The 14378-nt window shown below is 44.9% G+C and overlaps 1 protein-coding gene across 1 annotated transcript in view; it reads left to right on the top strand.

Annotated features, from left to right (window-relative positions):
- Nek10 (NIMA related kinase 10) overlaps positions 1-14378 on the top strand; it is a 181546-nt gene that overhangs the window by 31883 nt on the left and 135285 nt on the right. The window contains exons 7-14 of the mRNA XM_057769925.1: positions 654-695; positions 2980-3058; positions 4143-4210; positions 5197-5276; positions 6210-6296; positions 8753-8977; positions 11590-11729; positions 13182-13243. Coding sequence (XP_057625908.1) covers positions 654-695; positions 2980-3058; positions 4143-4210; positions 5197-5276; positions 6210-6296; positions 8753-8977; positions 11590-11729; positions 13182-13243 — 783 coding nt within the window. The remainder of the gene's footprint in view (positions 1-653; positions 696-2979; positions 3059-4142; positions 4211-5196; positions 5277-6209; positions 6297-8752; positions 8978-11589; positions 11730-13181; positions 13244-14378) is intronic.

Genomic DNA, 14378 nt, shown 5'->3' with positions numbered 1-14378 from the left:
ACATTGCTTGTCAGAAGCGAGAGCAGAACTTAAAGGCCTCCAAGCTGTAGTTGCATTAGAAATGAAGATAAAAGGTGGCGATAGGAGGGGCTCTTTTGATGTTTCTTGACCACTGGGGAGGAGGGGACAACAGCATCACATTGTCTTGTGACTCATGTTCCGAAGAGCCCGTCCTCTTACCCGGCACCCCAGTGCCATTTACCCCATCCTATTTTTAAATTTTGGCTTCTCCAAAATGTTCTCTTCCTCGTTGCCATTGTAGCCTGCAGCGCTGAAGCTTGAGGTTTCTTCTCCACCTATCGTGTGCTGCTTCTGGGCCATGATTTCATATTTTTAGCCTTGGGCATTTCCCAAGTCTAACTTCCTTCCTTCTTTCCTTCTTTCCTTCTTTCCTTCCTTCCTTCTTTCCTTCCTTCCTTCCTTCCTTCCTTCCTTCCTTTGTTTGTTTTTATGTTTTTTAAATCTCAACAAACACAATTTTATATTCATTAACAATTTGTCTTAACCGTGAAATGACAAATGCTAAATATTCTGTGTTTATGTTAGAATGTGGAACTTGAAACAATAATAAATCATACAACTTAGTAATGGAGTCACGTGTAAAATATGTACCTCTTGTCCTCTAATATGCTCTGTTGCCTCTATTTTATCAGGAAATACTCCATAAATTGGGTGGGATTGAAGACCTAGCTCAGGTAAGACTGCCTTTGTGGTAGCTGGTTTTACCTCTACATTCTGGGTTAAGTTCTGAGCAGTATTAAATATTAAATACCACACTGGCCTTAGGCCAGCCTGAGTGGTAGCTGAGGGATGAGGGTGCTTCCCCAGCTTGTCTTCCTAAGAAATGAAGGGGATTTGCTTGTCCTGGCTCAACTCATGAACTGCTAATACTCAAAGCATCCACCAAACACATGGCTTGTGTCGGCTGCCTGCCACGCAGAAGCAGATGGGGTGGATAACTGTGGCCCTAAGACATGACACTTTCAGATGGGGAGCAACGGAAAAGACTTTGTTCTTGTTAATTGGCCTCATCTACCCAGTCTGTTGAAATTTTAAATAAAAGTGCTGTAAAAGGTTACATTTTTTTTTAATTTGTAGCATTTTTAAATAAGTTGAAAAAGCTTTCAGAGTCAAATGTCTTTAGTTAGTGATGACAGGAAAGACCGTCATCGTTATGATGTGTGTCGCCTGCCCAGCTCACTCACCACGTGAGAAAGCATAAAACCATGATATTCTTTCCACATAAAATATCCGATCTTCATTAAGTCATCATAAGTTGAGGATAGTGTAAGGAATGATCCTGATTTTAGGGATTTTTTTTTTTGGCATGGAAAAGAATTATATAGCAAGCTGTATTTATTAGCCTCGTGTCTTACTGTATATTAAATGATGTTATGAGGAATGAGAGACAGAGGACTGTATGTGCTGATCCATTAGCTACCCAGCAGCTTGGGCTTATAAAGAGAACAGAACACTTCCTGGGCATGTGATTGTTGGAATGGCCCAGTCTCACAAAACCTATGGTAAGACAGGTGATATTTATTTATTTATCTTAGTTTTATTTTTTATATTTTTGGGATAAGAAAGCTAGGCCAGAATCCCACCAAACTCCCTCCCAGCCTTTATGTTTACTCATTTACTTTTTTAACTTTGGGGATGGATCTCACTATGAAGCCCAGGCTGCTTCAAGCTTGCAGCCTTCTTGCCCCAGCCCCCTCTAGCAGCTAAGTAGCAGGTCTATACATACACACCCTACTATTTCTTCTTTTGCTTGCTTATCCTTATACGAGCAATAATGTCACCATGTAGCCCAGGCTAAACTAGAACTCCTGAACCATCTGCTTCAGCCTCTTGAATGTCCAGATTACAGACAGACATGTATTGCCATCCCAGCACACAAGTGGTTTCCCATGACCTCATACCCTGGACAGCTCCTTTTGAGTGATCCATAGGTCAAACCTAATGGAAATGCTATGGTTGAAATATGACCCCCTCCCCCAACACACACACACAGTCTCTTGTGTTGATGCTGGATGCCCAACCGATAGTGCTATGTGGGGGGTTAGTGGAGACCTTGAGAGGCAGGGACTAGTTGGAAGAACGAGGCCCCTGGCCTGCCATGGAAAGCTACCTGCCTCTGCCCCCTTCCTGTCCTTCTCTTTGCTGCCATGCATTGAACATCTTTTCTGTCTTTCCTCCTTCACGTTGTTTCTCTCGGTGTCTGTCACAGCTATGAAAACTTAGCACGGTCCAATTAACGCTAAATCCTGGGAAGGTGATCCGGGCTCAGTTTTTAAAAAGAAGTTTCATTAGAGATTGACGGCACTGACATGAACTTCTGTGTGTTGTAAAGGATCTCATCACTTATCTGTCACTCCTGATCTTGTGTTACTTGTGGTTCTCCGAGCCTATTTCTTAGTTATTGACAGTAAGGAATGATCAGACATCTTACTTAATTCCTGTTACTAAGTTTTGTATGCATACTGGTTAAATGCAATTGGGGATATTATAAAATATTAATATATAATATAATATGTTGTAAACATTTTCTGCGAGGTATCAGATATCTTACTTAATTCCTATTACTTAGTTTTGTTTGTATACTGGTTAAATGCAATTTGGGATATTATAAAATATTAATATATAATATTAGTAAACATTAACATTTACTGCGAGGTAAACCAAGGAATCAAATTAACATGTATACCTTACAGAAACCACACCATGAACTTACTCAATTACAAGTCATTTTGGATTTTGGGATTTTCAGAATTCCTGTAATGTTTTGGGCGTTCAGGAAAAATTATGAAACACTAAACCCAGTATCCTGCCCTTGAGTGCACAGGGCCCAGGAGTAGTGAGCAGTAGTCAGTGACCCTCTTGCGCCATCTGGGGCTCATCTGAAGTCCTGCACTCTGTGTCTTGCATCCTTTTGGTGCCAGCTCCCTGACTGGCTTGTTGGGTTGGTCTTTCGAACAGTACATGGAGATTGTGGCCAACGAGTACCTGGGCTACGCGGAGGAGCAGCACTGTGTGGACAAGCTGGTCAACATGACGTGTAAGCACTGTTGTCGGGGGTACAGCTAATCCCGTGGGCTTGCTGGGACCGGAGTGTGTGTGATGTTGGCAGCAGGAGAGAGGACACCTGCTGTTCTTATTGGCGTTTCATTCCCATGGTGTGTGTGTTTGTGCCAACGGATGGATTCAGCAGCATAGGTCCCCATGCCTTCCCGTGGCAGCTCCTCCTTTGGCAAGCTTTACCTGTTTCAGGAAAGAAGTCTTCCATACAAGCAACATCTGGTGAAGAGTTCTACCTTTTAATTTCTGTGAAAATGTCAGACTTCAGTTTTTTTTTCTGCCCCTAAAGTTTGAGTAATAATTTTACCTATCTCAGAGCATCTGAACTATCCAGAGCCTGAAAAAGAAAACTGAGAACCTTACCTGACCTGGGTGTGAGGCATCTTAGTCATTCGTTTGGCTTCCTAGAGACACTTGACCAGTTTCTCTTCCCACCTCACCCCCTCCTTCTCCTCCACAACCACCCCTTCACCTTGCAGGCCCTGCATCCCCACCTCCCCCTTTCCTCTCTCTCCCCTCTCCCTTCCAGTCTCTTTAGGTGGGGCAAGTCACAGGCTTCCTGCTGCTCGGGGTGCCAGCTCGAGCCTTTTGTCTTTGTGCAGACAAACTGGTTTCCTGTACTTGCCGGCTGGGTACACACTGGCTCTCATGTGTAGGGGAGATGCCAGGCCCCGGAAGTTACTATGAGGGCAGCTCTCCAGTGCAGGAACTTCCCAGGTTTTGTGTCCTGACTGCCCTCCATTCTCTGTGTGAGTTGAGTGGTTTATGAGCAGGGTCTACTAAGTCCATACCTTAAGCTTTTAAAAGGGTTCAGAAGTCTCTTAAACTTTACATACAAGGGGAGCTTGCTTTTGTGATATTTTCATATTTATAATGCTAGTTGGGCTTGATGGCAGTTGCTAGAGATGAAACATCCAGTCCGGTCCTCTGTTGTTCCTTTTGTAGGTCTGCGCTTCCATTTTTCCTTTCTCTGCTTCCCCATCACAGTCGAGAACCCGAGGTTTCATGACCGCTGCCTCTTTTAATCTCTGGGTCTCCCTTTGAGTCAGTTCTTTCTTTAACAGATATTTTCCAGAAGCTCGCTGCCGTGAAAGAGCAAAGAGAATGGGTCACTGCCAGCGGAGCCCACAAGGTGAGTGGGCCCCCAATGAGCTAGTTCGTGAGTTCACATGGCCTGTGGCATCACTGTACATACCCAAGTCCCAAGCCCGATGGCCAGGCTGCACATCCTTATAGGTCATAACCTGTTCACCCAGCCTAAAATGATGATTCTTTACCAACATAAGGAACAAATAACTCGTGCAGTGTATGGAGGTTCTATTTTTTAGTTTCATTTAATGCCAACTGAGTGCATTACTTTAATGTTGTAAACAGAATGCAGTTTCTGTTGATTATTTGCAAATAAACAACCAAAGTCATCAAATAAAAGACATATGTTTACATAAAAACAAAGCCCACCTGTCTTGTAGGGTTTTATTAGTTAGAACTATATGGAATCCCTTTGATGGGAGCATGCTTGGCAAGAATGTTTGGAAGGATGGGGGTCTGTGCTCTGAAAACTCAGGAGGAGGAGAATTTACACCAGTGAGGATTCAGGGAATGCACTATTCTAAGGAAAGCCATGAGGTATTAAACAATTTAATCCTAGTTATGAAAAAGTTGTTTTACTGTGATTCTCAACCTGTGGGTCCCAGCCTCCTGTAGGGGAGGGTCAGATAACTCTTTCACAGGGGTCGAATATCAGATAGCTTGCATATCAGATATTTACACCACGATTCATAACAGAAACAAAATTACAGTTATGAAGTAGCAATGAAATAATCTTATGTTTGGGGTCAGTACCACGTGAGGGGCCATATTAAAGGGTCACAGCATTAGGAAGGTTGAGAATCACTGGTTTATGAAGACATTCAATACCATTTTAATGTGTAACATTAGGAAGAAAACAAACAAGTTATTATAAAATCATATATGCATTTTCTACTTGTATACCTATATTAATTAATAAAGAAAAGAATCCTGGAAAAATAGCAAAAGGTCAGTGCCCGTGATCTTTGGGAACAGTGCACCTTTCAAGCTCCTAGGACCTTCATAATTGTGTTCGCTCTTCCCTTTCAGACACTAGTGAATTTACTTGGTGCCCGAGACACTAATGTCCTGTTGGGTACTCTTCTGGCATTGGCTAGCTTAGCAGAGAGGTAAGTGCATCTCAGGACAGTCCTTAGTGTGGCTGCTGCAGAGGCGGGGGGGGGGGAGGGGAGAGATGCAAACACACAGACAGATCTGTTGCCTGCTCCATTAAAGTCCAGAGTGGGCAGCACATGGGAGACCGCGTATAGTGAAGAGTTGCCTGATTAGAAAGCACGCATTGAAATGGAAGTTAGGAAGGAAGGTTTCCTTTGCTGACCTGCGGTGGAGCTCTCAGGCTCCTTCTGCTGGTTGAGGGGACATGGTTGATGGCTATCCTTCCTTTGGCCTTTAGAATAACCACATTCCTATGCCAGTTCAATCTCCCAGACCTTCCTTTTTCTCACCTCTACATCCCCTATAATATACAGGATATTTTCAATGCTAAAATTTGGTTTTGAAAACCTATCCTTCCACGGTGTCATTATTTTAAATGAAAGAGCTATAAATGTACTTTTTTTTTGCCATTTTATTTTGGGGGACAGTCGACAAATCCTTGTTCCTCTGCGCTCTCAACCTCACAACTCCTCACAAGGTGTATAAGTTACTTTTCTATTGCTGTGATAGAAGAAATAATGGATTTGGGCCTTCCAGTTTCAGAGGGGGCATCCGTGGCCATTATGGCAGGAGCATGGCAGCAGACAGGCATGGCGCTGGAGTAGTAGGCAAGAGCTTGTGACTTGAGACACAACCACGGGGCAGAGAGAGTTAAGTGAGGATTACCTGAGATTTTTGAAACCTTAAAAGCAGCCCCCAGTGACGAGCAGCATCTCCTAATCTTTCCCAAACAGCTCCACCAATTGTTCAAACCTATGTGCCTGGAAAGGGGGGGGGGCAGGCATTCTCGAAGCACCACACAAACTAACCTGACCACCAGGATAGGAAAATGTGGCTGCGGTAGAATAAATACGTTTTAGTAACTACTAATAATTTTGCATTTGTAGTCCAGAGTGCAGGGAGAAGATCAGTGAACTCAACATAGTAGAAAATCTCTTGATGATTCTGCATGAATATGACTTACTCTCCAAAAGGTAGGGTCTCATCCTCATGAAAATTCTTCCACAATGGAACTTGGAACTTGTAGTAATTTAAATCTGTGGTTTCCGGCCATGGTCACTCAAAATTGGCTCCAGGATGATGTTGCAGATTCATTCTCTCTCTCTCTCTCTTTCCTTCTCCCTATCTCTCTTCCCCTTTCTCTCTTAAAAGCTTTTTTATTTGTGGTAAAAATCAATTTTATTTTTCATCTATATTACTAATTGAATATCGTTAATCCTCTTGAAAGTTCTTTTTTGTTTAAGACAAAAAGAAGACGCCAGGAGAAAGGAACGTAGAATCTAATCTTATTATTTTGTGATTGCATCATTATTAATTTTGTGGTTGCGTTTGTCTAAATAAAAAGTTCCAGGGAAGGAACTTTAGGTTGCTCTCTCTCTCTTTAGTGATTTTAGATTAATGTGTGGAATAAGCAAAGTGGCTAAAGGCTGCTGTGTTTAAGGCGAGGGAGATGTGATGCTGATGGAGTCAAGCTGTGATTGTGTTATAACTCACAGCAGAGTCTGCTTTGAAAAGGACTCCTTTCTCCTTTGCGTTGCTCTAGAGTAGGACTCTGTAAAGCGCTTGTTAGGTGTGTTTAGGGATGTAAATCGGCGTCGTTTGGAATTAGACCCCAATTTTCTGAAAAGCTAAGAGTCAAGAAATGCTAAGCGATGGAGATTGGATACTTGCAGGGATTATTTATTTATTTATTTATTTATTTGCAAAACTGTCTTAACACGGTGTTGCATGAGTGTTGGTATAGACGGGAGTCTCTGCTTTCAGACTTGATGACTTGAGCTGACTCAAGAGACAAGGTTAAGTAAGATCCTACCATAGTTCAGTGAGATCAGAGTATCATCCAGTGTGAGAAAAGGGGCAGGCAGGGAGACTGCCCGGTCCTTGTGGGACTCTGGTGCCCTGGAAGATGCAGTCAACAAGCTCAGTCCAGAATAGAAATTCCTGATCGGAGGGAAGGGAGATAGGAGGCAATGCCTTGGCAAAGGCTGTGCGCTGCATCACAGAGGCAAACACTGGGTATCTGAAACAAATGCCCTGGCAGACGCAGCTGGGAGGAAGGAGACAAAGTATCAGAAACTAGAACAGTTAACAAAAAGTAAAAAATGTAGCTGACCAGTTCTTTCTCTACATCAGGAGTTCCCTGAGCCCTCCCGAGTCCCTCTCACCCACACAAAGCTCTCTTGCTTTTCCTATTTTACAGATGGAGTAACATAGCATGTTTATCTGGTTTTTTAGGATGGGTTTTGCATGATAAGAAGGTGTGGATTTTCATATGAACGTTACGGGAATTCCCAGAAAGGCTTTAAGTACAACCACATCTGTATTCTGGTGGCACCCGTGGGAGCCGGGCAGCAGTGGGATGCAGCCCAGACTGAGATGCTCTTAGAATAAAGAGAAAGTGTTTCTCGCAGAGAGTTTGAGAATCTGAAGCATGGTGCTTACCAAAGAATATGTGTTCTTTTTGTTGTTGTTTGAGATGGACTGATAAGCAGCCCTCCCTGGGCTGGTCTTCTTCTTGCCATGATCCTTGTCTGTCTCTTTAAGTGATGGGATTACAGGCTTGACCCACCACTCTTTATAGAACATGTGTTCTTAACATCAGAGCTGGGTAGGGGAGGGGGCTCGAGAGGAAGAGGAGCACGGAGAAGTCCTCTGGGAGCGGAATTGCAGAGCGGTGTGGGAATGTGAACCCTGGCGGCTGTTTCAGAGAAAGAGGGCACAAGCAAGCACTCTCTCCAGAATGGGACAGACATGGAACTAGCCTTCAGAAAGTAAGCTTCATTAGGAGAGAGAGGGCTGCATAACCACTAGCCGTGGTCTGGCTTCGAGGACAAAGAACATTAAAGGGGGCAGTGCATCATACCAGACAGCGGCAGTATGATGATGTCGCGAGGTGGGACCACATTGTAGGCATTGTCAGCTTAAAGGGAAAGTAGGAGAGGTAACCACCATGGGTGCATGGTGTATGAGTGGGGGTAAAAGGGGACAGAGAGAGAGAGAGACAGAGAGAGAGAGACAGAGAGAGAGAGACAGAGACAGACAGACAGACACACACACACACACACATACACACACACAGAGGACCCTTGCCTTTACAACTTACCCCAGGGTATAGGGAGCTTGTCTGTAACTAAAGGCAGTTAGAGGATGTAAAATCACTGTTAGGACATGAGGATAGTAGGACATAGGGACACAAACAGCAGGGAGCTGGTCAAGACAGATCATAGGGGAGGTGGATCAGCTCTTAAAGTGGCAGACCATGATCTAACAGAGGGACGATTGGCAGGGTCCTCACACATGGGCAAGGCTCACAGAGCTGAAGAACAGTGACCCCAGTAATAGATTCTGTGCCACGGTGGCCACACAAAGCCACAGCTGCAGGACTGGTGTCCTTCTCCCCCCATCCCCCCCCACCCCCCCGTTATGCCAGGCTGACGGCGGAGCTCCTGCGCCTGCTCTGTGCCGAGCCCCAGGTGAAGGAACAGGTAAAGCTCTACGAGGGCATCCCCATCCTGCTCAGTCTGCTCCACTCGGACCACCTGAAGCTGCTGTGGAGCGTCGTCTGGATTCTGGTGCAGGTGTGTGAGGACCCGGAGACCAGCGTGGAAATCCGGATCTGGGGTGGCATCAAGCAGCTCCTTCACATTTTACAAGGGTAAGAGGGGGCGCTTGGAGCTTACGGATCAATGGAGTAGCTGAGTAGCTCTTTGCTTGTTTGTTCTGTTGTGTTTTGAGACAGGGTCTCTCTATGTAGGCCTGACTGCCCTGGTACTTACTATGTGGACCAGGGTGGCCTTGAGATCTCACAGAGATCACCTGCCTCTGCCTTTCAAGTGCTGGGACAAAAGGTGCGTGCTTCCTGTCTTAGTCAGTGCTCTGTTGCTGTGAAGAGACACCACGACTGTGGCAACTCTTTTAAAGGAAAACATTTCATTGTGGCTGGTTTACAGCTCAGAAGTTCAGTCCATTATCATCATGGCGGGAAGCATGGCGGCACACAGACAGACATGGTGCTCGAGAAGTAACTGAGAGTTCTACATCTGGATCAACAGACAGCAGGGAGATAGAGATAGAGAGATAGAGACAGACAGACAGACAGACAGACAGACAGACAGACAGACAGAGAGGGCCTGACTGGCTTGAGCATTTGAAACTCCAAAGTCTAGGCCTAGTGACATATTTCCCCAACAAGATCACACCCTACTCCAACAAGGCCACATGTCCTAAGTCTTTCAAATAAGCCTTTCACTCCCTCTGAGCCCATGGGATCCATTTTCATTCAAACCACCCCACCTCCACACCTGCTTTCTAGTAGCTTCTACGCCATAAGCATACACAGGGATGGTTTGCTAAAATTGCTTGAAATTGAAATTGCTTGGGTGTATATTACATTACAACCATATTTTATGAATTAAATAGCTTAAAGTATTGAGTAGTAATATTCAATCATCGTCTTTGGGAGTATTCTCTTACTTAATATTATTATAAAGCATAATTAAGCCTCAAGTGTGCCAAGCCAGAGGCACAGGTAGATATTTTGCTCAAAAGAGACAAGCTTATGATCCCTGGTCCATCAATAGAGCTTACTCTGTGCTTGCTCTACGGCAAGTGACTTATCCATTTTAACATTGCCAGAGATTATCAAGTCGGTGTGACTAAGTCTGTGCATACTATTCCTTTATGGATTTTCTTCGTTGGAAAATTTCAGAGCATTAGAAGAGACTGCAGTGATATGGACAATAAGCTTAATTTTAATGATTTCTGTCATTGTGAAAACAAAGGAAAAGTATATAGCCTGCTGGCAAGCTCCTAGCTTTTATAAAAGCCTCAATTATTTGGATGTATAGATTATAAATATTTTACCAGTCCTATGACATAATAGGCTATTCCCTTGGTCAGAAATATTGCAAAGTTGTTTTGTTTGTGCTTGTAGGGTGAAGATGATGGGTGTAGTTATCCTTGAATAGTTGGTATTTTCTTAATGACGACTTGAATTCTGTAATAGTCAAGTATTATTTAGAGTTAATTACAACACAAGACACTTTTCTCTCATTAGCTCAAGTAATAGATTTTATATCATTGATAGATAAGAATTCTTTTATGCCTAGAGACTCATGTTCCAACCCCATCCACGTATGGTGTTAGACAACTTTCCCTGAGAAGATGATACATGTCAACTGTTGTTGAATATTTAAAGTAGCTAAGGTGATTTGGAAGGGGCTTATTCCCGGCTGGTTAAGTACAACCTGCTTGGGCCTATGCCTGCCCCTGGCTACCAGGGCAGGTAGTAGAAGAGGAGCTGCCTGGGTGCTGGTGGTACTGGTGTTAAGAGGCTGTTACAGGGTGGTTTCCAGGAAATCCATTTAGGCCTGTACACGTGCACAGCGATCACCACAGAGAGTGCCCAGATAGTTATGTTCACTGATAAGACCCTTGAAGGAACTGCTCCTTGCCCCAGTTCATGACAGAAAGAACAGAATGACCCAGATAGCAGAGGGAGGACAGGGAGATTCCATTTGTGTTATGTGTGGGAATGTAAAGACCCAAACGGCTGATGTCATGAGAAATAAATAAATGAAGTAACCATATAAACCAAGAGGAACAAAACAGATAATAGACAGAGAGTCTATGGTGGGAAGCTGTGCACCCAGGACATGGCAGACCAACGGCACAGCAAGGATTTGTGAGCTGTGGTTGAAGATGGATAACCGATCTGTAGAACAGAGGAAGTCAGACAGCCAAGATAGGAAATGAGGGGGGTGATGAGCACAGCCCTGCAGACCGACCCAAAAACCAGAGCAGCCCCGGAAGTAGCACAACAGAGAGCAAGCTTTAAGAAGGTGTTCTCAGTCAGAGGAAAGAGAATAGAGAGAAATGGCTGATAAGGCCATGCGAAGTCAGGGCTTCAAGCCGCGTTCAGGGAGACTCCTGTAGAGTCAAAGAGGAAACACTTTGAAGATGCAGGAGAATCGATTTTCACTAAGAGGAATTGAGAGGAACCCTGGCTGAGACTGCAGTGCCTGGAGTCAGGGAGTGCCAGGGAAGGCTGGGCAGGTTCTCTCATCTCATACTCACTGTCCACCAGGCTCGGTTCTAGCTGAATTTGCAGATGAAGCCATTGGGAACACAGAAAACCTTGCGACCTGATTTCTATGGTTTTAGTTGTTTGTTTATTATAGAAAATACGGGCCCGTTATGAGATTTAATTCTGTTTGAGGCCCGGAAGAAGGTGACTAAATGGCCCAGGGAGTAACTTTCCTTTTACAGAGACAGGAATTTTGTTTCTGATCGGTCCTCCATCGGAAGCCTGTCCAGTGCAAATGCTGCAGGGCGAATCCAGCAGCTGCATTTATCCGAAGACTTAAGCCCTGGGGAAATACAGGAGAATACTGTCTCTCTCCAAGCAGGTATCCGCCTCACACATCTGGGTTTTGCTGCTTAATACTGCCTTCTTTATCATGGTGTTGGTCCTTGTTATAACATGAGTACAGTGGTGTCGGGTGTGCACAATCTTCAGGATTCCAAATGTGGAGCAGTGACTCCGCACGGATGCCAGCGCCTTCTTGGTGCTGGTGTTGGGCTGGCAGGTTAACGATACGGCAGATGAGATTGCTGGGCTAAAGCGCACAGCTTGGTCTGAGCAGAACCACGCTTCCTACAGTTTCTGTGATCTTCCTATTTAATGCAAGCATCCCACTCCCAAGGGGCCAGGGAGTCTTCCTCCTCAGACCAGTCCCATGGAGAGGAGCGAGCTGACAACTGCCTGTGTTTCCAAAGGAATGAGAAAGCTAAGCGGGATAAGCCTTTTCCTGGTGGATCTCGCTCCAGCTTGCACCTGTCAGGGTGTTTGGGTTTAATAGACCAGACATGTAGTGTAGGTGCTTCAGGTCAGTCTTGACTCTGGAGCAGCCTGGAAAGGAAAAAGGGGTGCTGGAAGCCAGCAGAACTTGGGGAGACTCTGAGGCAAGGACCATGTGTGGCAGAGGACAGGAGTTAAAGGCAATGGGCACAAGACAGGCTTGCTTTATTCGTAGCTATTTCCTACTGGAGAACCGAAGAGAAGTTTTACCAGAGACACGTGAAGGCAGAGAACTAGATCTTTTTTCCCTGTGACGTCTGCGTGCACTGAGAAAGGCCCCTAGCTCCTCACAGGCTGTGCTGGCCTACCTGTTTAAAGGTTCCCCGGAGACCGTGCTAACTGGTCTCAGAGCTCCCGGTAGTCTGGATATTCTCAGAGTGCTACAGTTGGTGGTGATCACAGTGGGATCATGGGGCTTGCCAGTGCTAGAGAGGGACATAAGGGGCTTGGGGGCTAGAATGCCCCAGGTGTTCTGTTTCGTGGGGTACCTAGGGTGCATATAGATAGTCTTCCGGAGCTGTATGCATCATATGGGCTTACTGGACATCATCCCTTTCACATCTAAGTACGAAAGATGCATAGTTAGTGTAGTCTGGGAATTTCATCCACCTAGGTGGATGGCCATATGTCCTTAACCATGTCTCACAAGACCCCAGGCTTCAGTTTTGCCCATATGAAATATTGCTGCAAGGTGTATATGGTGATGTGTGGAAGTTTTCAGTGTAAGGTGTGTAGCTTCATAGGAGGAACTGTGTCTCTCTTTACAGTGCAAACAGAGGCAGCTGGGGAGTGGGGGGTACAAAGGTCACAACTCCTAGCCCGTGGTGAGTGGCCGTCTGTCACCTTCTCTGAAACCGCAGAACATAGTCTGATCACCAGGGTCTGGGGATTGTACCGAAAGTCACGATTCATGTACGCACCAGTTTATTGTATTCCTGGTAAATGCTGGGCACACACTGGGTCCTGGCGAGTCTGACAGGTTTGATTGCTTCCCTCCCAGCCTGCTGTGCTGCCCTCACTGAGCTGGCTCTCAATGACACCAATGCCCACCAAGTGGTTCAGGTAAGAGCACCACCGCCAAGGCCCCTGGGGCTGCAGCGTGTATTCCAGCATATTGGTCTGAGGACTCATCATGTAATTTAAGAAATATTTAACGTGTCTTATTTCACCAAAAGAATCCAGTTTATATTTTCATCTTCAGTTAATTCAATTGAATTTTGCTCTAGTTTGCTTTCCTGTTATGCTAAAACACCAACTAAAAGCAGCTTCAGAGAGGCGAGGGTCTATTTGACATACACATGTAACAGTCCATCGTTGGGGAAATCAGGCAGGAGCTCACGGCAGGGACCTAGAGCCAAGAAAGGAAAACAGAGGCCGTGGAAGAGTTCTGTGTACTGGCTTTCTCCCTTTGGTGTGTGTTCAGCCTTCTTCCTTATACAACCCAGTACCCCCTACCCTGGGGTGACAATGCCCACAGTGAGCTAGACCTACTTAAATCAATTAACAAGCAAGATCATGTACCACACACGTGCCCATGCTAGACCAGTTGAGGTAATCCCCTCATTGAGACTCCCCCAGGTAACTCTGGGCTCTGTTAAGTTGATAGCCGAAGCTCAATAGAACTTAGAAAGGACAGATGCTGGTAACGCCCCTGCCTCTCTTGCAGCCGCTCCGTTTGGGTTCTTGCAGGGTTTTACAGAGGAGGAGACTAATAGCTGTAATGTCATCTCAGGCATGCATGGTGGCGGTGGGGATGGCCTAAGTCCATAGGCAGCATAGCAGGTGGGGAAGTGGTGGGAAGAACAGCCAGGTTGGGCACAGGTCCGGCCTTCATGACTTTCTGGGTTCACTCCCAGAAGAAAAAAAAATGACCTCTCATAAGTATATGCATGAATAAAACAGAATTATAAAATAATCTACAGGGCAGTTATAGCTATAATAGTCAGATTTATGGAGGTGGATAAGATGCCATGCATTCATAGCTGACAGAAAGCCAAAACTGGCTTTTTCACCTCCATGGGTATGTCCAGTGCTGTTTCCACAATTAACTTGATTTCTTTAATGTTTGTCCTTTTCTGTCATTTTTCCTTTTCTTAAAAACACTTATTTTAAGATGGTTAATCTCTGTGTATTCTCTAATTATCAAAAACAGAAAGGGAGAAAGAATTTATGTTTTATAGTTTGAATTTGGTATTTG

The sequence above is a fragment of the Chionomys nivalis genome, chromosome 5 (genome assembly GCF_950005125.1).
Source record: "Chionomys nivalis chromosome 5, mChiNiv1.1, whole genome shotgun sequence".
Lineage (NCBI taxonomy): Eukaryota > Metazoa > Chordata > Mammalia > Rodentia > Cricetidae > Chionomys > Chionomys nivalis.
This window is presented reverse-complemented; position numbering and strand designations above follow the sequence as displayed.